The sequence below is a fragment of the Cynocephalus volans genome, chromosome 3 (assembly GCF_027409185.1).
Source record: "Cynocephalus volans isolate mCynVol1 chromosome 3, mCynVol1.pri, whole genome shotgun sequence".
NCBI lineage: Eukaryota > Metazoa > Chordata > Mammalia > Dermoptera > Cynocephalidae > Cynocephalus > Cynocephalus volans.
Genome location: NC_084462.1, coordinates 117660579 through 117684795, shown reverse-complemented (window position 1 = coordinate 117684795; position 24217 = coordinate 117660579). Strand labels below are relative to the sequence as shown.

General features: G+C 41.1%; 1 protein-coding gene across 4 annotated transcripts in view; it reads right to left on the bottom strand.

The window, feature by feature from the left end:
• NPAS3 (neuronal PAS domain protein 3) overlaps positions 1-10061 on the bottom strand; it is an 857631-nt gene extending 847570 nt beyond the window's left edge. For all 4 annotated transcript variants that reach the window (XM_063090950.1, XM_063090951.1, XM_063090954.1 and 1 more), the window contains exon 1: positions 9904-10061. In XM_063090950.1, the coding sequence (XP_062947020.1) occupies positions 9904-10061 (158 nt within the window). The remainder of the gene's footprint in view (positions 1-9903) is intronic.
• Positions 10062-24217: the final 14156 nt, after the last annotated feature.

The window sequence follows — 24217 nt, the reverse complement described above, 5'->3', positions numbered from 1 at the left end:
TGTCACTTATATTTATGCAGCCTCTTTTCTTTCTTTCCTCCAATAATCTCTAATAATTTTTTAGTCATTATTATATTTTACGAGTTAAATGCTTTTCTACAAGAACACTAAGATAACAGAAGTCAAAAATATAGAGTCCTATATTTCTATGAATTCTGCCCTTCTTACTCTTAGAAAAGGGTGTTTTGCATGTCCAATATAAGAGCAAGTCTATAACCAAAGCAACTCTCTTACAAGGTGTATTATTCAGTACCGTCCCTGGCACAAGTCACTATGGTCCATGGTAGAAGTTCAATAAATACAGTTGAATGAAAGAACCAATCAATAATTACAGTCTAGAGCCAGGAGTACTTTGGGCTATAGCAACATGAAATTTTCACTTGCTTCTCATGATTTTGTATACAAGACCACAAATATTCCAATTAATTCACCAAAACATTATGCTTTACAAATGTATGCACACAACAACTTCAAGTGTTGTTTAATCTTGTCCTTGTCCTAGTCATTTCAGATACAGGAGCCGTCACTTAATTCTTACTAAGCCATGTCCTATTTAGGCACTGTAGTATTACTAATATTACTACAAATTATTCTAACTATAAGGTTGCATCAAACTTAATAGTGCAAACATTCTGTTCACACTAATGAGGCCCAGCGCAGTAAAAATACCATTCAGTTACAGTTGGTTTATTACACTGCCCAATTGGGGTGGGGGGGGGAGCCACTGTTTGCTGTGAAAATACTAACATCAGTAAATGCAAACAACTGAATTTTCCCATAAATTCTAGAAGTTCCTACCTAATCATACATTTAAAGTCTCACATATTCCATTATGTGCAACTTCGATAGCATTTAAACTTAGAGTAATATTTAATCAACCAATCAACTAAAATTTTCAACATACTAACTTCTTCACTAAGTTTCAACCTTATTCTTCCTAAGCAATTAAAGACACATCTATAAAATACCTGAAGTTAGATTCCAAAGCAATTGCAATGCAGAACTTTAAAAAATCAATTAAAAGAATAAGTGATACAATGTAGAAAAAGTGACCATGTAAACAGTGTGTGGGGGGGGAGGTGGCTCTATGTGTGCTTAATTTTCTTTAAATTTAAAAGCATTCTGCATAAGAAAAAGGATCACAAGAATTGCAGAAACCCCAAAAAAGACTAAGGTTTACATTGGGGTCATTATTAATAATAAAGCACTTGAGGAAGTTTATAAGGAAAAGTATTACTAGGAATGATTCAGAAACTTTTATGATATATCCCCCATAAATATACCAAAATATGAAACTCTACAGCTTAAAACATAACTAAATAAGAGATAGACTGTCTAAATCCTTCCCCAGAAGTGTTGCTTTACAAAAGCAATATATATAAAAATATATCCTGTCACAGAAAACCTCACCACAGAGCACGTCCCATTTCAAATGGATACAATTTTAACATGCCAGTGGATCCCAGACTAAGATCTGGGGCAGCAGCGAAAAAGAGTCAAGGGGTTCATGGAAGTTCTGGCATTCCCATAAATGCTCTATTATGGAAGCAATCATTATATATAAGAATTGCAGGGAGAAATTCAAGATTCATATCCTTATAATTATCAAACTGTTCCAATTTGTGGATTATAGTTAAAGTGCAAAGAAATTCTTATCAATTCATTGTGGAGAGAAATATTAACTACGCATAACTTTTAGTCAAAAATAAAAGTTATATTTTTAATATAGAGACACAGGAACCAAAACTTTACTCATGGTAACTAGGCACTGAAAATAGCTTACATAACTTTTTTTAAAAAAAACCTAAATCATCAAATAATGTTGAATTCAATTTGTTCACTGTAACAAATCAAATCTAGTGATTGGCATATTGCACACGAGAAATACCTATATGATTCTCAATTCATAAATCAGAAATTGGAAATCTGAGAGGATGTTGCAGTGTGGGAGGGTCCTATGCAATAAAGGTCATTATAACTGGTGGCTCTGGAGCTATCCTATCTAATATCCTCTCTGGTGGTTCTATGATATGCCATGCATTACAGTTCTTGTTGACAGTCTGTTGCCTTGGAAATATTTCATTATTTCAGTTTTTCCATTTGTAGACCCTTGGCCTTGTGATATGAAGGCCATCTCATTTCATATTTTCTATTATCATTTAAGCAATCTTGTGGAGCTATTTATATATATAAGCAAGTGTTAGACAACACACATCATCATTTATCATTCTGCTTAAACTTACACTATAGAAGGAAATACCTGTAAAAAAGTCTCCACCACCACCTTTACTTTTTAAAACAAAAGCTCTGTGCTACTGGAACATGCTTTGCAAACCAGCATGGGTATATCACATGCTTGACACTTATCTCAGTCTAATTTTCTTCGTTGTACATCCACACAGTGGAAAAACTCTGTGGCAGTGCTATATAATTTGCAGTCTATTGGAGTTTAAAGAAAAACAAACAAGTTTACATACACAAGGTTTTCAACTGGTTCTTTCAGGCTGTGAAGAGGCACTTTCTGTATGTATGATTCAGAGAAATTTAAGGAGTACTAAATAGTACCCAAAGTCATTATCAAGCTTCTTTTTCCAAAATTTACTTTGTAAACATCATTATAAGAAAATGACTTTTGTACTGGATTATTACACTGATCAGACATTTCATAAATAAGACAATTCAAAAGATATATATTTTTAAACTCTATACATTTTTTATTACAGGTGTATTTGAAAAGCAGTAAGAATATAAAGAATCCATAAATGCCTTTGTGAAATTAATGATTTGGAAACCATTTTTAAATAAATGGGAGGATACAATTTAAAACATGCCCAAAGAAAGTCATATTTTATAAACATATTTGTATTCAACAGTTACAGAGAAATAATACTATTTATTAATCAGCAAGTTCTAGGCACAAGTACAAATAAAGGTGGAATGACTCTACTTAGCTGAAGCAAGTAACTATGAAAAACAACCCCTCCTGAACAAACCATCTGACTTCCCATTTCTCATTACAAAACCAAATCAACTTACACGTGTAATGTTTATGCTTAAAGTGTTAAGAGCATTTAAAATCCTGATAACAAAGTGAACCCTTGGGGCATAAAACAACTGTTTGGATAACAGGCCAAGTTTGCGGTTATGACTGTTTGAAACATTGAGTTTATAACTCCTTCCTTCCTTTCCTCTAAAGTGCTCCTCTGCCCCCTATCCCACTATTACTCCTCCCTCTACCTACAGGTTAAACCTTCTCAGATCCAACCTTTAAAATGACAGCATCCAAGCTGAACAAGAAGATGCTATTAAAGGGCATTAAATTAAATACAGTATATCCTCCTACAACTTCAATCAGAATTTCAGACCAAGTGTTATTTAGTTCAGCTCTCAAGTGGAGCAGAATAACAAATCACACACTTTGATTTACCTTCTTCGAATGCCAAATGGAGACAGGTGATAAAGAACGCACTCATGCACAAGCTATGAAGTTTCTCCTAGAAATTAATTCTATCTTCGAGATTCCTATCTCAGAGAAATTCCCAAAATGGCACACAAATAGGCCTTGCTAGAGAGATTACTGGGGCCATCCCAGTAAACACACTTACTACCAACAGAACCAGGGAAGAAAAGGGAAGCAAGAAGGAAGGAAGGAAAGAAGGAAGGAAGGGAGGGAGGGAGGGAGGGAGGGAGGGAGGGAGGGAGGGAGGGAAGAAGAGAGGGAGGGAAGAAGGGAAGAAGGGGAAAAGGAAGAGGGAAAGGAAAAGGGGGTAAAAAGGAAGGAAATCAATTATAAACTTCTGAATTCGCAAAGTGTTCATGAGCATGTTAGATAAAAAAATAATTATTAAAAGCCTTGCACAATGCTCTAATAAATTATTTTTCTACCTACAAGAGTAAAAGTAGTATGTGAATTCTTTATAAAACACTAATACTTCTTAAGAACTAAATGTTAATTTTTAGCTACATGAGTTAGATTTTCTACAGTTTGGTAGTAATAGTTAATGCTATACACATTTAATATCTTTAAAGACTGGATTATGTATGATTTATTTTCAGATATATGATTTTTACAGAATTATTTAGAGTTTAAATTAGTCAATTATGTCTCTACTTAACAAAAGTATTTCCTTAATCCTGACAATTCTGCCATTCCTATTTATGAAGGAAATAAGCATAGTACCATAGAAGCTTTTTAAAAGAATATATATCTGAATATCTCCCTATTTTCTATTGATGTAAGCTATAGGTTCAGTACAATGTTATATAAAAAATAAAACTGTCCATGTAATAATAATTAAATCTTGCAGCTAAGCACTTCTCTTTTCAAGTTCACTTAAGGTTGTGAGGAAAGTAAATGTCCCTTCTGGGGACTGGGGGTGCACATACCTCACTGTATTTGTTTTCCCCGTGAAATAATGGGTAACATTTCATACTTCCTACTGAGCCTTTCCTCTTCTGAGACAAAAAGATATTAACTTTGCTCATACCAATATGCTATATGCAATTAATGTCATTAACGCTGCCAATTAATAGCAAATAGGATTGCAAACAAAGTAGGCTGGGTGGACAGCAGGAGGGAAAACCACGTCGGGGGTGGGGGGTGGATGCTTAGTTACTGAACTCTAACAATGCTACTCACGTAGGATGGTTAAGGATATTTCGAGCACAAACTCCCTTCCCCTTTGGCTCTACTAGTTTAACTAACTTCAAACAGACATGCTCGACTGAGCCCCTCGCCTGGATATGCAATTGTCACCAGGAACTTTTTAAAACACAGATCCCCAACAGTAACTAACGGGGCATAGATACTCCAACTGCTGACATATTTTGGGTCTCGCTGCTTGTTTGTTTATTTGGATTTAAGGGTTTTCTTCTTTCTTTTTCCCTTGGGAGGGGGGATGGAGAGGAGGGAAAGATGAGAGCGGAGGGCAGAGCCGAAGACCCACAAGTTGCGGGGCTGAGGGCGCAGCCGGGGCGGCGGGGAGGCGGCGGCCGCGCGCCTGTCTCTGCTCGGCCGGCCTAGCTGCTCGGCGCGGAGACGGCCCCTGCGCGACACATTCCGGGCCTGGCGCGAGCGCCGCGCTCCCCGCCCCCGGCCTCCTCCTCCCCCTTCTCGCCTGCCTTCCCTCCCCCTCCCCAGCCTCATTCCCTTCCTAGAGAGCAGCTGCCAAGGGACCTGCGGCGGCCCCGGGGATCCCCCGGCCCCCCACCACACCGCTGCTCCCCGACACCCAGCAGCGCCTTCTTTTTGTTTGTTTGTTTCTCTTCTTTCCTTTTTTTCATTTCTCTCTCTCTCTCTCTCTTTTTTTTTTTTTTTTTTTTTCCTGTCAGCGAGTCACTCTATTCGCCGAGCCGGGGAGGTGCGACTGCTCGGAGAGCCTGGCACCACCGCCACCGCCAGAGCCCGCTCGCTGCCGCAGCCGCCGCCGGGTGGACAATGCGCGCGGGGACCTCGGGCGAGCGCTCAGCCGCAAGCCCCCAGACGAGGTCCCCGCGGGCTCGCGGCCCAGGAGGCGGGCTGTGGAGCGGGCCCCGCCACCTTGGCGGCGGCGGAGGCGGCGGCAGCGGCGGCGGCGGGAGCAGCGGCCCCGGCGGCAGGTTCAATAAACAGAAAAGTGTTACCGTTCTCGCCTGGAAGGATCCTGCTGAAAGCTGGGCTTGGTGGGCGCCATCTTCCTGCTATTTTTTTTCCTCTCTTACTTTTTGCCTCTCTCCCCCCGTCCCGGGGTGGGGGGCGTGGGGAGGGCGGGGGGTTGCGTGTGCGTGGGGTAGTGGGAGTGAGTGCGGGCGTGCGCGGTGCTCAGCGGCGGCCCGGCGGGCGGCGGCCGTGGCCGTGGCCGTGGCGGCGGCGGCGGCGGCGGCGGCCGTGCTGCTCAGGCTGGGAGGCTACGGAAAAGTAGTGGGGCTGGAGCCACGCCGGCGGCCGGCCGTCCCCTCGCGCCGCCGGTGCTCCCCGCCGCAGGTCGCCGCCTCCTCCGCCGCCTGCGCCTTCTCCTCCCCTTGCTCGCCGGGCGCCGCCGCCGTCCATGCGCCGCAGAGAGCCCGCGGCCCGGGCCGCTCCGGCTCCCGAGACATGCCCAGCGTGGAGACAGGCGACCGGCGGAGGCGGCGGAGGAGGAGGGGGAGGTGGCGACGGCGGGGGGAGGCGGCCGCGCGGCCCCGCGGGCAGCCCGGCCCAGGGCCCCGCCGCCTCCGGGTTCTCACCCTCGCGCGCCGCCACACGCACCCCCCCCCCCCACACACACACACGGTCAGCCCCCCCACCACCACCACCACCCGGAGCTGGCCTGGTGGCAGGTGGGGCACACACCCTCCCGGCGGGGGTCGACCGGGGCCTAAGCCGGGAGGGGTGGGGAGGGGGAGGATACGCAGGGGGTTCCCAGCTTGACCGCTGTGAAAGTATTTCTGGGCATTTTCCAGCTGCTTTGCTCCAGCGCGCTCTTCGCACGCAGGCACACACACCCTTCTCTCTCTCTCTCTCTCTCTCTCTATCTTCCTCTCTCTCTCTCGTTGGGGGACTGGGAAGCTCGACTGCCGGCGCAACAACGCCACTCAGTTGCAGTTTCGAACACTTCCCTTCTCTGGAGTATCGCAGCCAAGAGCAAAGAAACAGTGAGAGGAACTGGGAGGCCACGGGAGCGAGCTGGGGCAGGACACCGTCCCGGATGCGCCTTTGGGGGCAGCGGAAATAACCCGGGTGGAGGGTGCGCTGGCCCAAGCCAGGCGGCCAGAGGGCCCCGTGGGCGGACGCAGCGGCAGCACAGGCACCTCTGGCTCTGGCGCTCTCAGCGTTCCTAAGCAGGAGCAACCGCATTATTCACGCATGTACACGCGAGTGTATATGCAGACCCCAGGGCTCCCAGGTGAATCCCCAAGCGTTTAAACGCAGTTAGATACAAACGCCTCTCCCAACCTGGGACGGAACTGCTGGTCTCGGGGATCTAGCTCAGCCTTCTCCCCATTTTACAGCTCAGCGAGGCCTAGAGAAAGGGCCGCTCAGGACAGGGCCAGCGCTGGAATCTGTGACCTGGGTAGACCTTGGTCAGAGCGTTTCCTCCGCTAAACCACTTTGCAGCGTGTGGGCAGATTTTTACGGTGAGACTGGGGTCGGTCATATGTTCAGCCAGGCAAATAGAAAGGACTCCTAGAGCATTTCCAGTTTGGACAAATGGAAGAGCGTGAGGGATAACATCAGTCCTATGTAAGGCTTTGCATTTTACCTTAAACTTAAGAAACAATAAAAAGCTGAAAAGGAGGTCCCTTTCGGTCCTACGATTCCCGCAAAGCAGTGCTGGGAGTTGGAAACTTCAAACAAAAACAAGTGTTTTTCGTGGCAGAGGTGTTTAATCTGCATGGTGGTGTTTGGGTTCTCTTTGGAGTTCACTCTACAGGTAGGAGAAAATGAGAGTGATTAAGAAATGAACTGGAGTGGAGAGTGGTATGTACAAGAAATACATGGGCTGGTTGAAAAGGGGGAAAGTAGCTATTTGGAAGTTTGGGCTCCAGGACAGCCAGTCTAGGGAGTTTCTGCCCAAAGATGGCAAATGGGAGAAGCTTGTGTTCACCAAACAGGCCTCTCTTTGCTTGAAAAGCCCCCATTTCTGTCACTCCCTTAGACTCCCCAGAGGTACTTAAAATATGTTTTTGGTAAAACGATGTGTCATCGTCCGCTTTAGCACACATATTGAGGTTTCAGTGTAGAAACTAAGTCTGATCCTCAGAACCCCTGAAGCCGGACATGTTGGTGGCTTACAATACTGATTAAGTGCCAGAGGACAGAGGACTCCTGACTCAGACCCTACCTCAAACACCTGCCAGTAATCTTCTTGCCACACATGACTCACTCTCCTGCATCCAAATTAACTAAAATTAAAGGCAGTAACAGGTGTCATATCTGAGTAACAAAACCAAAGAAGGCTACATTTTTCACAGCTATCATTTTCTTTTCTGTCAATATAACAGAACATAAAAGGCAAGGGAGGGATAATGCATCCCAAAGGCTAAAGTGTAGAGTAGATTGTTTTTAAAGCCTTAGTCTTCAGAACTGCAGTGGGATTCAGAGACTTGAGAAGTGGCCCAAATTCAAAAATGAAGGTGGAAGGCACCAGTGCAGCTTTCAGTGTTGGTAGACTATGGGAGACTACCTCTAGATGCTTCAGACTTGAGGGGAAATTGGCCTCGAGATGATCTTTATGGTGAAGGACACCAACACTCAGAGCAAACCTAAAGATTGAAATTCATGACTGCCCCTTATGCACAATTTAAATCTTATAGGTTAGCTCAAGTTCCCCGGAGGTCTCTGAAATTGTCCAAAGGCCATCTGACATTTTTGACCTTTGACTCCCTACTTCACAGACCATACAATTGTGACTACTGCCTGCACTTCCTAGTTAAAGTGACCACCATATTCTGTTATTTAAATGTTTCATAAACGACAAAAAAAAAGCTGAACCGTGAAAAGAAAAAGAATCTGATTCCTTTCCTACTCCTTTATGTTTGAAAGATTCCCAAATCTTTTGTATTAAAGGATCTCGTAATCACTTACTAATTTAATCATTTAAATGAAAAAAATCTCTTTGACAAGAAATAGGCCCTTTCTGAATTATTTTCAAGAGTCTTTAAAAGTTCCGTCAATACACAGAGCATATAAGAAGTCTTGTGCAGAATATTTGCAATACTGAGCATTAACTTGGAAAACAATGTGTTATGCAAAACCTTCTCTGGTCACTGGGCCATTGGTTAGAAGGCACAAAATATGGCAGTGATAGATCATCTTAACCTTTTCAGTTTAAATACTGTTGGTTCAAATCAAAGGTTCTCAAATCAATGAAGTTTGAAATACAAGGTAAAAATAGGAACTGTTATTTGAATTATGCATTGTGTATATTTTAAGTTAAATGCCATTGGCAAATCTCTCAGATGTTTAATCGTGTGCAATCTGGAAAACACAAATATTTAATTTCACCTTTTCATGTGTTCTTTTCTCTTCCATCTTCTATAAAACTGAGCCCCACAAATGGGGACTTTGCCTTTCATATTACATTATTAGTTTTTCTCAGTGCATTTTTGTGGATTACATTTTAAATATTGGAACATCGAAAGTTTTTCTTAAGGAAAAACTTTAAGATTCTAAGACTTTTTGGTGTCAATTTTTCCCTTTCTTTCCTAATTGAACCAAATGTCACATGCATAATTTTTTTAAAAATCTATAATTATGTTTAGGAGAAAATGCAAATAAGCAGTACTTTAGAACTTCTTTCTCACCACCTAGCCTAACTTTGTAAAATTCGCTTCCTAACTCGTATCTCTGAATCTTACGCATTTGCATTATAATGCATTTAAGATGAATACTTAGCAGCGCCGAAGACTCGGATTTCATGCTGTATTTCCCTGTAGTAACAGGTGACATGATAAAACTATTATGTAGAATTACAGGTCTACAGCTACACGTGAAAACCGTTCCTATTCTGTTTGGAAACAAATGATCAATCAGCCTCCGGTGATCAATTGCCCCCCGGCTGTCCGTCAGCGCGGGTCCGCAACCGGCAGAGGCATTGAGAAAATTCTGCTGTTAAGAGGACAGGGATCCCAAACTTTGCAAAAGCACCTTGTGCGGCGTCTCAGACTTCGCTGCAACTCCTCCGCTACTCGGGGCTGAAGCTCTGGATTTGGGGCTAAGCAAAGGGCAAAGGATGATTTCACTTCGCCAGTGCACTGGAGTGCTTTTCAATCCGGACTGTGAATTACCATTATTTTTCGTCCTCATCTGTAGAACGAGGGGCAGGCAAAGTGAGCCCTGGCGATGTGCATGTGTGTTGTAAAGCAGAAAAGAGGAGGCAAAGTGAGTCCCACCCCAGCACCCTGGGGCGAGGGCACTATCCCAGCCCAAGCGGGACTACTCACCGCTGCTGGTAGGAGGTGATGCCCTGGACGTTCTGCGGGGTGCCGTTGGCCGCGGCGCCGGCCCTCCCCATGCCCGCGCCGGCCGGCACCCCCGCGGCCGCCCCGCCGGCCGCCGCGGCCGTCACCTGCACGCTGAAATCCGGAAAAATTCGGATCATCGCTGCGGCTTCGGCCCCCGGGCGCGGCGGCTCTGGGCGAGGGCTGGCGGGGGCTCGGGCTCGGGCGGCGGCAGCAGCAGCGCGAGCAGCGGCGGCGGCAGCAGCGGAGCCAGGCACCAGCCTGCAATCCCATTAGTGAGCCGCGGCCACTGTGCGCGGCGGAGAGGAGCTTTGATGTGCGCGCAGCGAGCTGGGGGGGCCGCGAGCGAGAGGAGGAGGTGCGGGGGGCGTGCGAGGGACTTGCAAACAGCAAAACGTGTCGGGGTGGGGCCTTTTTTCCCTTTTGGGGGGCGGTGGTGCTCCCCCCTCTTTCCAGGATGTTGCTCTCACTGGCTGCTCCGGCTGCGCCGCGCGAGCCCAGCTGAGGGAAGAAGGGGAGGGGGTGGCGGAGGAAGGATGCACCGGGAGGCTTGGCTAGGACTTGGCCGGTGCAAGGGAATGACGGGCAGCGGAGGGTGCATTTCTTTCCCTCCCCCCTCCACACGCGCGCGCGCGCGCGCACACACACACACACACACACCGCGCACTTCCGACCCAAAGTGCAAGACTGAGGCGCGTTCTCCCCCCTCCTTTCTCTAGAGAAATCACCACCATCCAAGCAGGCTCGCGCCTCCCGCGGCTTCCAGCAACCTGGACTCAAGCCTGCCCGCGTGTGCAGGAATGGGGGCTCAGAGCCTCCTCCTAGCCGGGACTCCTCTTTACCGCTCTTCTGCACACCAGGCAGCGCGAGGGTTGCTAAGCGCAAGTTAGGCTCCTCGAGAACTTGATACTTGTCGAGGAGGGATGGTGTGCAAAGGCGGAGGGGAAAAAAGAAGCCCCTTTTGTGCAATGGAGAGTTTGTTCCTTTATAAGAATGGGCTCTTCCCGCTTCTGGTGGGAGGGCGGGTTGGTCCTGGGCAAACTTGTGAGGTGGAGACTGTACGTCAGGCTGGAGGGATCCGGGTGTGCCCCGATGACCCTCCTCTATACGCCCCTTTAGACCGATGAAACGAATAAATTAACAGCCACAATTGAGACGAACTCTGCAAATTCCAACCACCGGGGAAACAAAAAGAGAAAACACGTGCATTTATTTCCTCGCTTCTCCCAGTTACTTCTCCACATTGTTAGATCAGCGTTTCTTTAGGGGGTGAGGAGGGATGCTTGTGGTTTGGGTGCGCCGTTTGAAGTGATGACTGCACTCCTTCTCACTCTGCTAGTGGGTGCGGGCGGTGGGAATGGATCGGTTCCCCCAGCCCTGACCAGAACCCCCCATTGCCCCACTTCCTCCCCTTTCTTCCGGCTCGAGAGCCTGGAGCGCAGTTGCGGGCGGTGGGCGCAGTCCCTACGGGGTGCAAGGTTCGGGCTCCCCTCCTCTGGCGCGCCCCGACCCCCGCCCCGCTTTGCTGGTGCTGCTGGTGCGTTCCCCTTCTCTTTCTCTCCTCCTTTCCACTCCCCGCGCACCAAGGCCCGGGCCGGGAGCCGGGGGACGAGTGGCCTCCGCGCCCTCCGCACGAACCCAAGTTGGGCTTGGCGAAGCGTGGCGACCGCGGCCGCGCCGCCCCGGCCCTCGGCCAATAGCGCCTCACCGGCGAGGCACCTGCTTAACCCTTTGAGCCTGGGGCGCAGACGGCCCGCCGGCACCCAAAGGGGCAGAACGGATTGGTCAGAAGTTGCCAAGGCCGAGAGTGGCAGAGGCCGCCCAGTCCAGCGTCCCCGCACAAGGTCTATGGGGCAGACGCCTACCCTCGCAGCAAACCCGGGCGTCCCCTCCCACTCTGATGGCTCTTGGAAAACAGCCAAGCCGCACAAAGGCGAGTCCTCGCCCCGGCGGCGTCCCGCGCCTGCCGGGGCAACCTCCGAGCTCCCTTAACCCAAGTCAGTTTCCGGAGGAGCCTCCCGCGCCCCGCAGCCGCAGGGAAACAGCGGGAGGGAGCCCCAGCTCTTGCTGGCCGGGCCCACGGCGCAGCTGCGTTTCCATTTTCCTCTCAAAGAAAATGCTTTGGACGGCAGATAATACCAAGAGATATGAAACTGCTTCGTCCGCCACGTGTTGCACGTAAAAAGAATCGTAATGAGCATCTGTGGCTTGTGCGAGAGATCCCACGAGTTAGTTGAAGACCTAACCGAGGTCCTGACTCCCTCCTTCCCTGGAAGGACTCATTTTCCAGCTTAATGGCATTCATTTAGGGGATACTTTTTCAGAGGCCAAACGCAAGGCTGTTGGATGGGGGGTGGGGGAGTAGGGTACGGGGCTGGGTTGGTGGAGAGCCGTCTTGTAAGGATCCGGTCACAGAAATGGGTCCTCGTCCCACTGGGAGCAGACAGCGGCTAGGCATCGCAGTGGATGGATCTGTGCGTTCTCCGCCCCCTCCTCCTCAGGGCGGGATCTGAAGAGATCTCAAAGACCACTCCTTGGCTCTGCGTAGGCTTTCCTGTGGAAAGAAATGGGAGATCATGCTAATTCTAGAGAGATCGGGAATGTCTCAGGGGTTGGTTGGGCAAAGTCCTCTCTGTCTGCATCTGTCAAGGCCGGCAGTATTGTAGGCCGAAGGAAGCCTGCTAAATGGCTGATGAATGAGGCTAGAATGCAGGCAGTGGCTTTCTATGAAATAGCACTTGTCTGAGTATTGGCCCGTTGTGGGACGGTGCTGTGCCTGCCACCGATGTCTAGGCCAACCAGCTGATGGAGGCTTCCAGCACGTGGCTCCTGCCTTCTTGTATACTTGACTCCAGTAATTAATGCAATATTCCAAGTTAGATCCTGCTGATCCAGAGTCAGTCCCAATGTACCCAGTGCAGCCGACGACCGGGGTGGGCGGCGGGGGGGGGGGGGGGGTATCTTTGGCCAAAAGAGCATAATTTTTAGAAAACCAGTTTCTCTTTTAAAGTCTTTCTGCACAATCGACAATGAGATATATTTACAAAAAATCACCGCTCTTTAATCGTTTCAATACCAATTCTGTGACTAGAAGAGGCCAGCAATTCCATTTTATTTACTGCTTATTTTACAGAATAGTTTGTCTGTAAATGTGTCATCCTGTTTCTCTTCCCTTTTGGAGGAAAAAATTTTCATGGAAGCCCAAGGGGCAAAATTGTCCCAATAGAAAGAATATGTGAGATCTGTTGTTAGATATTTAAAACCAAATAAGCTGAAACCTCTTCAATTATACTTTATACTATTAAAATAGTTCAATGAGCACATTCAACTTCAAAGTTCCAAGCTTTCAGTTTACCCCTATTTAAGAGAATTTTAAGGGTTCCTACCCTTCAGAAACTTTCTTTTCTAAAACAGGACTATGCAAAGTATTCAAAGAAGACTTGCACTGTAGGTTACCTTAGAATGCACATGTTCAGTCCGTTTCAGTATTTTATCCTCACATGTGTAGTTTCAGAAGGTCAGTTTGCATGCATGAGAGACATATTCCTTATTGGATCTGCTTATCTCCATGTTCATTAAGGACCTTAAGCAAAATATAAGTTTATTCTCTCATTAGTAATTCAGATTTCAGTACTCTGCTCCTTCAGTTAAAATCTTTACATGCTGGCAGCTGTTTTGAAATATCTTGAAAGTTGTTTTGGCATTCACCCAACCAAAAGGCTTCAGTTAGCACTAAACTGTATACTTTCTCATTTTATAGCCACCCCAATCTACATATTAGTGCATGTAAAGATATAAAAAAGAATTGTATAATGTTTTAACCCTGAATACATGCATATGATGTATACACAGCTATCACAATTACATATTTACATCTTTATCCTTGTTGTCAGTGTACAACTGTGCCTTTTGCTCGTATGATAATATCTACTCTCTGGAAATTCATTTCCATTTACTTAAATGGTTCGGCTTTGAATTTTCACTATTTGCTGTCAGAAGCTTCCAATGACAGGTAGGAGAGAGGAAACAAATCCTGATTGTATCTAATTTTTGCTTTACTTTTGTCAGATATTTAGGAAGAAAATAAAATAGTGTAGAGAGATCAAGATATGGTAAAGCAAAACAGAAAATAAATAGAATAAAAATACTATGTGTAATGAATAAAGGTAAGAAATGCTTTACTCTGAAATGCAGGATGTTTTTACTGAAATGATTATGCTGCAATAAGAATTTTTTTTTTTCTATAAAGAAACTCATGCGATAATTTACAACAACCTAAGAGACAAGTCTTCATTGTAGGAAGAGCCATGAGCTAATATTATGGTCTCTCCATATCCTGGGAGGGAGATTTCACATTCTGTAGAGGAGTTAAACATTTGATTTAACCTATTTTCCATCTTCACTCTTCAATCCAAATTGAATTCAAGCTCTTACTGCTAAATTTTCTATGCTATTCATATGCCCTCTAGTCCATTCAAAAGCAAAACAATAATGTCAGGGGAGTAAAAAAAAAAATAACATAAACTTAGCAGTACAGTCTTTCTTGATATTCCAGAAGAGAAGCTAAGGAATTAAGAAAGAATATCAAATAAATCATTATTTATAATATATGTATGTCCATATATAATATATAAGAAGAGTTCTGAGGAATTTTTATATTAATGCTATATATATCAAACACTGAAATACCTCAAGCTATTATGCTAAACTAATTCTCAGAGGACTTTATAAATATATAGGTAGAAAGAGAAGAGGTTTAGTTAGAAGAGAGGAAAATTCTTTAGCTATATTTTTAATTCAGTAGCAGACAGTAGGAGGAGGAATTGTTTAGAAAAATTAATATGGGTAGAGAAGGGTCTCAGAAATCCACATGATTTTTTTTAGTTAAAATATTCACATATGTGGCACATATTATTCCAAAGCATGTGCAAATTAATAGACTCTAAAAATAAACTTAGATTTAAATGCAAAGTAACTAAATACTCTCAACATATTTGGGAGGTAAATTTTTCTTTAGACAATAATCTTCAAAGTTGCTTTTACTTATTTTTTCATAACATGATTTTGGAGTTGAAATATTTCTAATTTTTAGGAAAATGATTTTAAACCTACCAGAGATTATATGAGTCCCAAATGTTGGTTCTATTTTGCTTCTTCTATTACTGACTGCATAACTTGAATTTTCATGGAGCCACAAAGATGTGAGTTGCACTTGCACCGTGGACCTAGCAGCCCATGCTAGTTTTTATTTCAGCAAAAATTATAAACAGTGCTAACTGTAGCTTTCATTTCTCTTTGACTTGGTTCCTGCAGGTAGGCATAGCCATGTAGCCAATAGACTCTTTGCTTCACTCAATTTTCTTATTAATTGTAAAATTATTAGTTCAGTGCCTGATTGATTGAAGGAGTAGCTAATTGCTTTGCATTGAAATGTTTTTTCAAGATGAAAACAATCATAATCGATGAGTTCTTATATGAATTTTTTATTTTCAATAGGATAGGATACTGTATAAACCTAATCATACAGCAAATCAAACAAATGGTTTTATTAAGCTCCATGCTGAGTCAACCATTGTTTTTATTAACTGTATATCCCTTCACCTAGAAGGATGGTTCTCAGATTTTGGGGTCCATCAGAATTACAAGAAGGGCTTGTTAAAGTACAAATTTGGAGGCCTTACCTCTGCAGGATCGTATTCTATAAATCTGGGGTAGGGCCAATAATTTGCATTTCTAACAAGTTCCTAGGTGATGCTGATGCCATTAGTACAGGCACTGTATTTGGGAGCCACTAACCTAGAGGGTTTATGACAGAACATCCAGACTTTGTTACACACACTGGCTGAGTGATCAAGGGCAAGTTATTTAAGCTCTCTTGGCTTCAGCAACCTGGTATTAACTCAATTCAACAAAATCGAATTTGTCCCATGTGGGGGAATTCAGACACAGTTCCTTTAGTTTATTAGTAACAGTAGGTATGTAAATAAATAAATTGCAATAAAGTATCCTAAGAGGAACAATAGATTTATGTAAAAGTCATCCATGTGGCACAAGGGGATGGGAGATCAACCAGATGAGAAAAGTAATGAAACATGGCCAAGAGCATGAGTGAGAGTCATGCACCTGGGGGTAAATATGGTTCTACCATTTGCAAGTTGAGTGACTTCAAGCATTTTTTTTACTTTCTCCAAGCCTCAGTTTCTTTATTTGTGAAACTAATTATATAGTTCTCAAAAGATTGTAGTAGAATTAATTGATATAAAGTGTGTAAAGTAGTACAGTGTCCAACTCGTGTTAACCACTCAATGAAAGGTAACCATTCCCATGAGAACAATCTCTGAGTCCTCTTCTGAGTTCTCTCCTGTGGTGATGGCAAAGGTCTTGATGATTACCCAGACAAGTTATAAAATACTTACATGTTCCACTTATGAATGTTAGCACGTCTAAACAGTTATTTATTCTAAACTCTGTAACAATATACCTGGAATTATGAGTGACTAACTTTTTGACCAAAGTCCAGAAAGATACCAGATAAAAGTATTGTATGTGTTCCCTGAATTTGTGAGCACTTTTCTGGAGGCTTGAAGTTCTGTTTTACTCAAAAGTCAGTAAACTTCTGACATCAGTCATATACAGGAAGTGTAGAGACATTAAATAAAATAGCTTCACAAAGTAGAAAATACAATTTGGATAACGGATCCCCTATTGTTATTATTGGGATTAAGGATATTTGGGTTTTATTCCAAATATTTTGAATCAATGAAGGAAATGATAACTGTGATCTTTCACTAGAGAATCCCTTAGTGCAATGATTCACAAACATTTTTGTTTCAAGTCCTCTTTAACTTTAAAAACTTTGCACCACTACAAGAGATTTGGGATATGTACATCACATTTATCAATATTTGCTGTATTCAAAGTTAAAACATAAGTATAAAAACTCCTTATTTATGAGTTCATTTAAAAATAACAATGATAAGTTTGTTACATAAAATAAGTAACATTTTTTATTTTTAGAAAATCTTACCCAAAACAAAAAAATAGAAGAGTGATATTGTTTTATATTTTTTGTCCTCTTTAATATATGACTTAGCGGAAGAAATTCAGATTCCCATATCTCTTCTGCATTTAATCTGTTATAACAAGTTGTTTTGATTGTATGTGAAGAAAATCCAGCCTCACATATATATGCAGTTAGAAAAGAGATGAATTTAATTTTAATAGCCTTCTCAGATAATTGTGAATATCCTTCTTTGCTGTTACACCAAAATCTAACAAGTAGTGGTTTCTTAAAAGTTACTTGTAATATGGAATCTGAAATCATATTAAATAACTTTTCATACTGTGCTCATTAAAATCCATTAATCTATAGATTTTTTTATCTATGCATAATATTGTATAATCATTCACTGATAATTTTTGATACATTGACTAGCTGGGCTATGCGAATCTTCTAAATATTGACACATTTCATTATAAAATTATCAGCAAGCAACATTTGTTAATATCACTACTAATCTGATCAGTAAAGTTTTTAAGCACTGGGAAGCTGTCAAGATCACAATGGCAGATACAAGTTTACTAAAATTTTAAGTTTCATTTGAAAGCTCAAATATTATCATTGGCAACCAAAGACTGTCAGTTTTTATATTTGAAGTGACAGGCACATTTTATTTATTTTCAAGAAATTTGGCAGATGACAAATACCCAATTCTGAATAACAATAGTCTGTTGGTTATTCTTTCTAGTATAAATGGTTTTCTATGAAACAAAAGTGGCTAGTTCAGCTTGCAACTCAAACAATTGTAAAAGTGCTTTCGTGGAGACACTCACTGTAATTAGGTACACAGTAAATATGCTTTACGTATTTTTCCCATTTAAGCACAAAGAACACTTAAAAGGTGTGCTTAAAGATCTAGATTTAGTAGAGTTAATAATGTTTACTGTTTCATCAAGCACATTGTTAAGTAAAACTGGCAAATTTTTACTGTGAGTGTGTGACAGGGAAAAATACAACAACTACTAGTGTAGTTTGGTGCCACTGCTTTGATTCATGCTAATTCCCCCGCAGTTTTGCTCGCCTTTGCTTTTACATCATTAGTGCAAGTGTCCACAGTGAAAAAGGCAAATAAGGTTTTCATATTACCAAATAATTTTGACTTCATGGACACCCCAAAAGGATCCTTAGCCCACACTTTGAGAACTGCTGCCTTAATAATATGCTATTTTCAAGTTGTTATTGTGATTAATAAATAAAAAGTTTAACTCTCTTTTTGCTGTATTTTTTGTAAAGAGTGAAAATGCACTTTGCAGTTTGTATTGCTTTACTATCAAATCATAAATGAATTATTGCCAATGTTGTACTTAGAATTTCAATTTTATGTAGAACTTAAAAATAAATACTTTGGGGGTTTGTTTGTTTGTTTGTTTGTTTGTTTGTCAACCATCCAGAAAGTGGGTATTGCAAAGCAATTCAAATACTTAGTGTTGAAGATCTGAGGTCAGAAATTAATTTTCCCTCCATCTCTGAGAAAGGAAGGGTGATCTCAGAATGAGATGCCAGAAGGATGAAAGGATGAAGCACATAAGGAGCTAGATTAAGTTTCATATCAGAAGGAAGTTTTCCATCATTCAGTACCTGAAGAGGGCCACCTCTGGAGGTGCTGGGTCTCCATTACTTGGGACATATTTTAGCAGAACAAAATGACCACCTTCTCAGAATTCAGATGAGAAATTTTTGCACTGGAGGTCTGTTGGAATCAATTTCCTTTAAGTTTGTAATTTATATAAACATAATCTTTAATCACAGCATCTCCGTACTATAAGCAAAATATCCCAACACTGTTTTCAAAGTATTGTGCAATCTGTCTAACATGATTTTTTATAAGCAACCATAAATAATTTCTTTATTGTTTATCACTATTCTAAGGCAGGGAGATTCCAAAGTTTTTATTCAAAATTTTAAAACAAACTTATTTATTATGCAAAGCATCTTTACTTTCTCAAAAAGGAAAAAGAAAAAACCTGTAATTTAAGTATTTACAATAATTAATTTTATTTAAGTACCCTGGACAGCTGCTCAAGATACAGATGAAATAGGAGGAAAGTAACTCAAACTCTTGAAGTTAGATTGCTACTTGTTATTAGTGATTCATAATCAAAGGCATATCTCAAAGAGATAATAAACCACTGAAGAATTAATCATTTAATATAGAAATTAATATAATCTTATTCAAGAATTATGTCTTGACTTTCAGATATATAATTGATTAAAATTTTAGCAAAAGTATCTTCTTATTTATAGATACAACTTTTCAGTGTTTGTGTCTCAGGGGAATCAAGAAAGGATGTATATCAGAGAAATGTTATCTGTGTCCTTTGCACAAAGCTAAGACACTAAGTAACTCTGTTTTAATTCTCCTTACTTTGACTGAGAAATGATCCCTCCTAAAAAGTGATTTTTGTGGTCATAACCAATGAAAACTAAAAACTTGAGGAGGATTCATTGAGAATTATGACTTATTTTATATATATATATATATATATATATGTATGTATGTATGTTTCTAAAGCAATTGTTCAAATTTAAAAGTATTGCCAATCTTATTTTGTTTGACTTTGAAGAGTGATACAAAATATTTTCACTTGGAAATTTCCCTGTTGCTAAAGATCTTGGCTTCTTATGATTTTCTCATATTTAATTTTTTCTTTAAAAAATTATTATTTTAAACAGTATAGAAGTAAAATAAACGGTATGTGAAGTTACCTTAGCTTTGTGTAATGAAAAACCAAATTAAGAGTTGCTTATATAAGATAGGAGTTTAGTTCTCTCTTATGTAAACATTTAGGAGTAGATGGCCCAGCACAGATGTATTCTATATTCAGGAACCCGGGTTCTTTCTGTTTTATTGCTCCACCATATCAAGGGAGTTGAACTAGTTCACACAGTGTTAAAAGACTGGCTACCCCATCCACATTGTAGGCTGCAGGGGAGGAGTGCCAGAAGTGAGGAAGAGAAGAGCATTTCTATTCCCCTGAAGAACGTACTTTGGAAGCAGCATGTACTACCCTTACAGCTCTTTGGGCAAAACTTAGTCACATGGCATGAATGACTGCAAGATAATCTGGGAAATGAAGTCTATATTACAAAGAGTCATGTGGCCAGATAAATATCAAGGTTCTATTATTGTAGAAGGGTGCAGTTTAATTAAAAAATCTACTTGAAATTAAGAGACAAACAGAAATTCACTTAATCTGAAACTAAAATATTAGAAGTAAACTCTTCATTGAAGTTTATGAGGATTAACTTTCAACAGTATTTATTTGAAATCTAGTAATAACCACATTTGGAAGTACTCACCAATGAAGCAGATGAAGATTCATTTCTGATTGTCAGTGAAGCCAGAGGGGAAAGGATATAGGCGTAAAATGTGGTGACATTTTTCCTTTTGTTAAAAAGAAGATGATGACACATTTCTAAGTATTCTCGTATAATAAGAATTTTTGTACTGCGAGGTGTAATTTTCACTTGACTTATGACATAGAACTTAAACCTAGGCAAATGTGCACTTATGATTTGTTCGATAGCAATGTGGTCATTTACTGTTCCTTTGGCACCTATTAGGAATATGAGGGAGGGATATCAAGGATCAAGATTATCCCATTACCATGCTTATACTTTGTGAGATTTAAAGGAATGATGGACTCAACCAAACCACACCTTTCATTGAGAGAAAGCCTGCAGGCATTCAACAGTTTGAGAATGAGAGAATGCCCTGTTGGAGATCTCAAAGGTCTTACCATTTACAGTCTACTTCTGCACAGACAAAACGTGTCTGGAGAACAACTTGCTCCCTCCAATGTTCTCTACCAGAGACTCTCTTACCTTCCACTTGAGTTTATTTCAAACTTTTATCTAAACTACAGATTTCTTTTGAAGAACATTTTGGTATTACATGCACTGTTCTTGCCATTTGAAAGTTACAAAGAAAGTGGTACAAATGCTTCAGATATTTTTAAAAATAGTTTAGAAAGTTCATATTCTATATGTTAGGGGTCAGGAGAGGGGAAATTTGAGGCAGAGCACCTGGATTTTAATCCCATCCAGGGACTTGGGGAAAATACTTAACCTCTCAGAGAAAGTTTTCTTTCATTTATTTCCTTTCATTGCTGCATGAATTTATGTTAACAAACACTCCTTGAGCACCAACTACATGCCAAGTATTCTTTTAAGTAGCAGTGCTACAGAAGGGTATAAAACAAAATCCCTGCTCATATGGAGCTTTCACTATAGATAAGAGGAGACAGTAATGAACAAATATAAAAGTCAGAAAAGACAACCTAATAGGGTTGTTATAAGGATGAAATAAGGTTAAAAATATATGTATATATATTTTATATATATATGTAAATATATATAAAATATATATATATATATATATAAAGTTTTTAGGACAGTGCCTGACATGGAAACATACTTATAGATGTGAGCTATTACTGGTAGTATTTCATGGATTTGGGAATAGTATGAATCAAAAAATTTGAGTTTACAATAATAGTCTAAAATAGCAGGCCTAGTCTTATATTGAGGGTGTTCCTATTTTCTAATCCCTATTTTGTAAAAAATAAAAAATTCCCAATTTCGATTCTCACAATATCTAATGGAAAATAATTCTACATTTAATGTAATTTGTACCTCCCCCTCCTTTATTTCTCTGACTTTTCAGCATAAAATATCTTCTAAAAAATATGCCCATAAAGAATTGATGGTGTTAAAATGGGTAAAGAAATGAAAATGAAAAATTAGTATTTCTTTCATCATCTGCTACTGGTCAGGCACTGTTAGGCATTTTATACTCACTCACTTTTAACCCTCATAACAACTCTATAAAGTACATATTATTAGCCCCATTTTTACAGATGGACAAACTTCATATATAGCTACAGACTTCAGTAAATATTTGGGACAATTAGAGTTTTCAACATAGCTTATATTTTTAAGTTTTTAGTTATTGTTATACAAATAATTGGCCACATATACTTTTCCTCGAAGAAACAAAGGAATGCCACATCACCAACCAGACTGAGAAGACAAATGACAGTTTTTATATCTTAATAATTATTGATCCTAAAATAAGCCAGGCTTTTTTGCTTTCCCTATTAAGTTCATTCACTTATGATATAAAATGATCATAGCACTAAGTTCAATTAGAGAGGCTCATAGAAATTTTAGCTTTTTTTTTTTTTTCTTCCCCTATTGGGTAATAATAGCAATGGCATAAATCTGTGGTTCTCAAAGTTTGGTACACAGACCAGAATCATCATCATCACCTGGGAATTTGTTAGAAATGAACATTTTTGGCCCCCGCCTATTGAGTAAAAAGCTCTCAGAATGGGGCCAGCAATCTGTATTTTAAAATGCTCTCAGGTGATCATGATGTACTCTAAATTCTGAGGGCCACTGGCATGAGTAATTATTGACAGCCTATAAATAGTGTTACAGATCATTATAATACTGTTTTCTCTGAGGCAAGACTCTCTTTCCCTAGCCAACAAAAGTTATTATTGGTTTCTTCCTTTGTAAAGAGAAAACAAAAAACAAGATATTCCTTTAAAGATCCACAATTTTAAGAAATTTCTAAATATTAATAATTTGAGATCTGCACTTACAGTAAAACTGGAGCAAACATTTCAAAGGCAACCAAAGTCCAATCTCCTTTCTAAATTCTTCTGCTTCTAAAAGGGTAGGGATCTGCATTTCCCAGATGCTGAGTGAGGTTGAGCATTTTTTCATGTGTCTGTTGGCCATTCATATATCTTCCTTTGAGAAATACCTATTCAGGCCCTTTTCCCATTTTTTAATTGGGTCATTTGTTTTTTTGATGTAAAGTTGTTTGAGTTCCTTGTATGTTCTGGATATTAATCCTTTGTCAGATGTATATTTTGCAAATATTTTCTCCCACTCTGTTGGTTGTCTTTTTACTCTGTTGATTCTTTCTTTTGCTGTGCAGAAGCTTTTTAGTTTGATATAATCCCATTTGTTTATTTTTCATATAGTTGCCTGTGCTTTGGGGGTCCTATTCATGAAGTCTGTACCCACTCCTACTTCCTGGAGTGTTTCCCCTATGTTTTCTTTAAGGAGTTTTATTGTTTCAGGATGCATATTTAATCCTTTAATCCATTTTGAGTTGATTTTAGTATATGGTTAAAGGTATGGGTCTAGTTTCATTCTCCTACATATGAGTATCTAATTTTCCCAGCACCACTTGTTGAAAAGACAGTCTCTTCTCCAGTATGTGGATTTGCTGCCTTTGTCAAAGACCAGATGGCTGTAGGCATATGGATTGATTTCTGGGTTCTCTATTCTATTCCATTGATACATGTGTCTATTTTTATGCTAGCACCATGCTGTTTTGTTTATTATAGCTTTGTAATATAGTTTAAAGTCAGGTAGTGTTGTCCTTCTGGCTTTATTTTTTGCTCAGGATTGCTTTAGCTATGCGTGGTGTTTTGTTTTTCCACATAAATGTCTGAACAGCTTTTTCCATCTCAAAGAAAAATGTCATTGGAGTTTTGATGGGGATTGCATTGAACCTGTAGATCACTTTAGGTAATATGGACATTTTCACAATGTTAATTCTTATAATCCCAGAGCAAGAGATATCTTTCCAACTTCTTGTGTCCTCTTTAATTTCTCTCAAAGGTGGTTTTTAGTTCTCTTCATAGAGATTTTTCACATCCTTGGTCAGCTTTATTCCTAAGTATTTTATTTTTTTTGGTGGCTATTGTAAATGGGCTTGCTTTCTTGATTTCTTTTTCTGCATGTTCACTGTTGGAGTATAGAAATGCTACTGATTTTTGTGTGTTGATTTTGTGTCCTGCAACTTTGCTGAAATCATTTATCAACTCTAGGAGACTTTTTTATAGAGGCTTTAGGCTGTTCAATATATAGGATCATATCATCCACAAACAGGGACACCTTGACTTCTTCCATTCCAATCTGTATGCCCTTTATTTCCTTTTCTTCTCTGATTGCTCTGGCTAGTACTTCCAACACTATGTTGAATAGGAGTGGTGAGAGTGGGCATCCTTGTCTAGTTCCTGTTTTTAAGGGAAAAGCTTTGGGCCGGCCCCGTGGTGCACTTGGGAGAGTGCAGTGCTTGGGAGCGCAGCGGCACTCCCGCCGCGGGTTCGGATCCTATATAGGAATGGCCGGTACGCTCACTGGCTGAGCACAGTGCGGGCGACACCAAGCCAAGGGTTGCGATCCCCTTACCGGTCACAAAAAGACAAAATA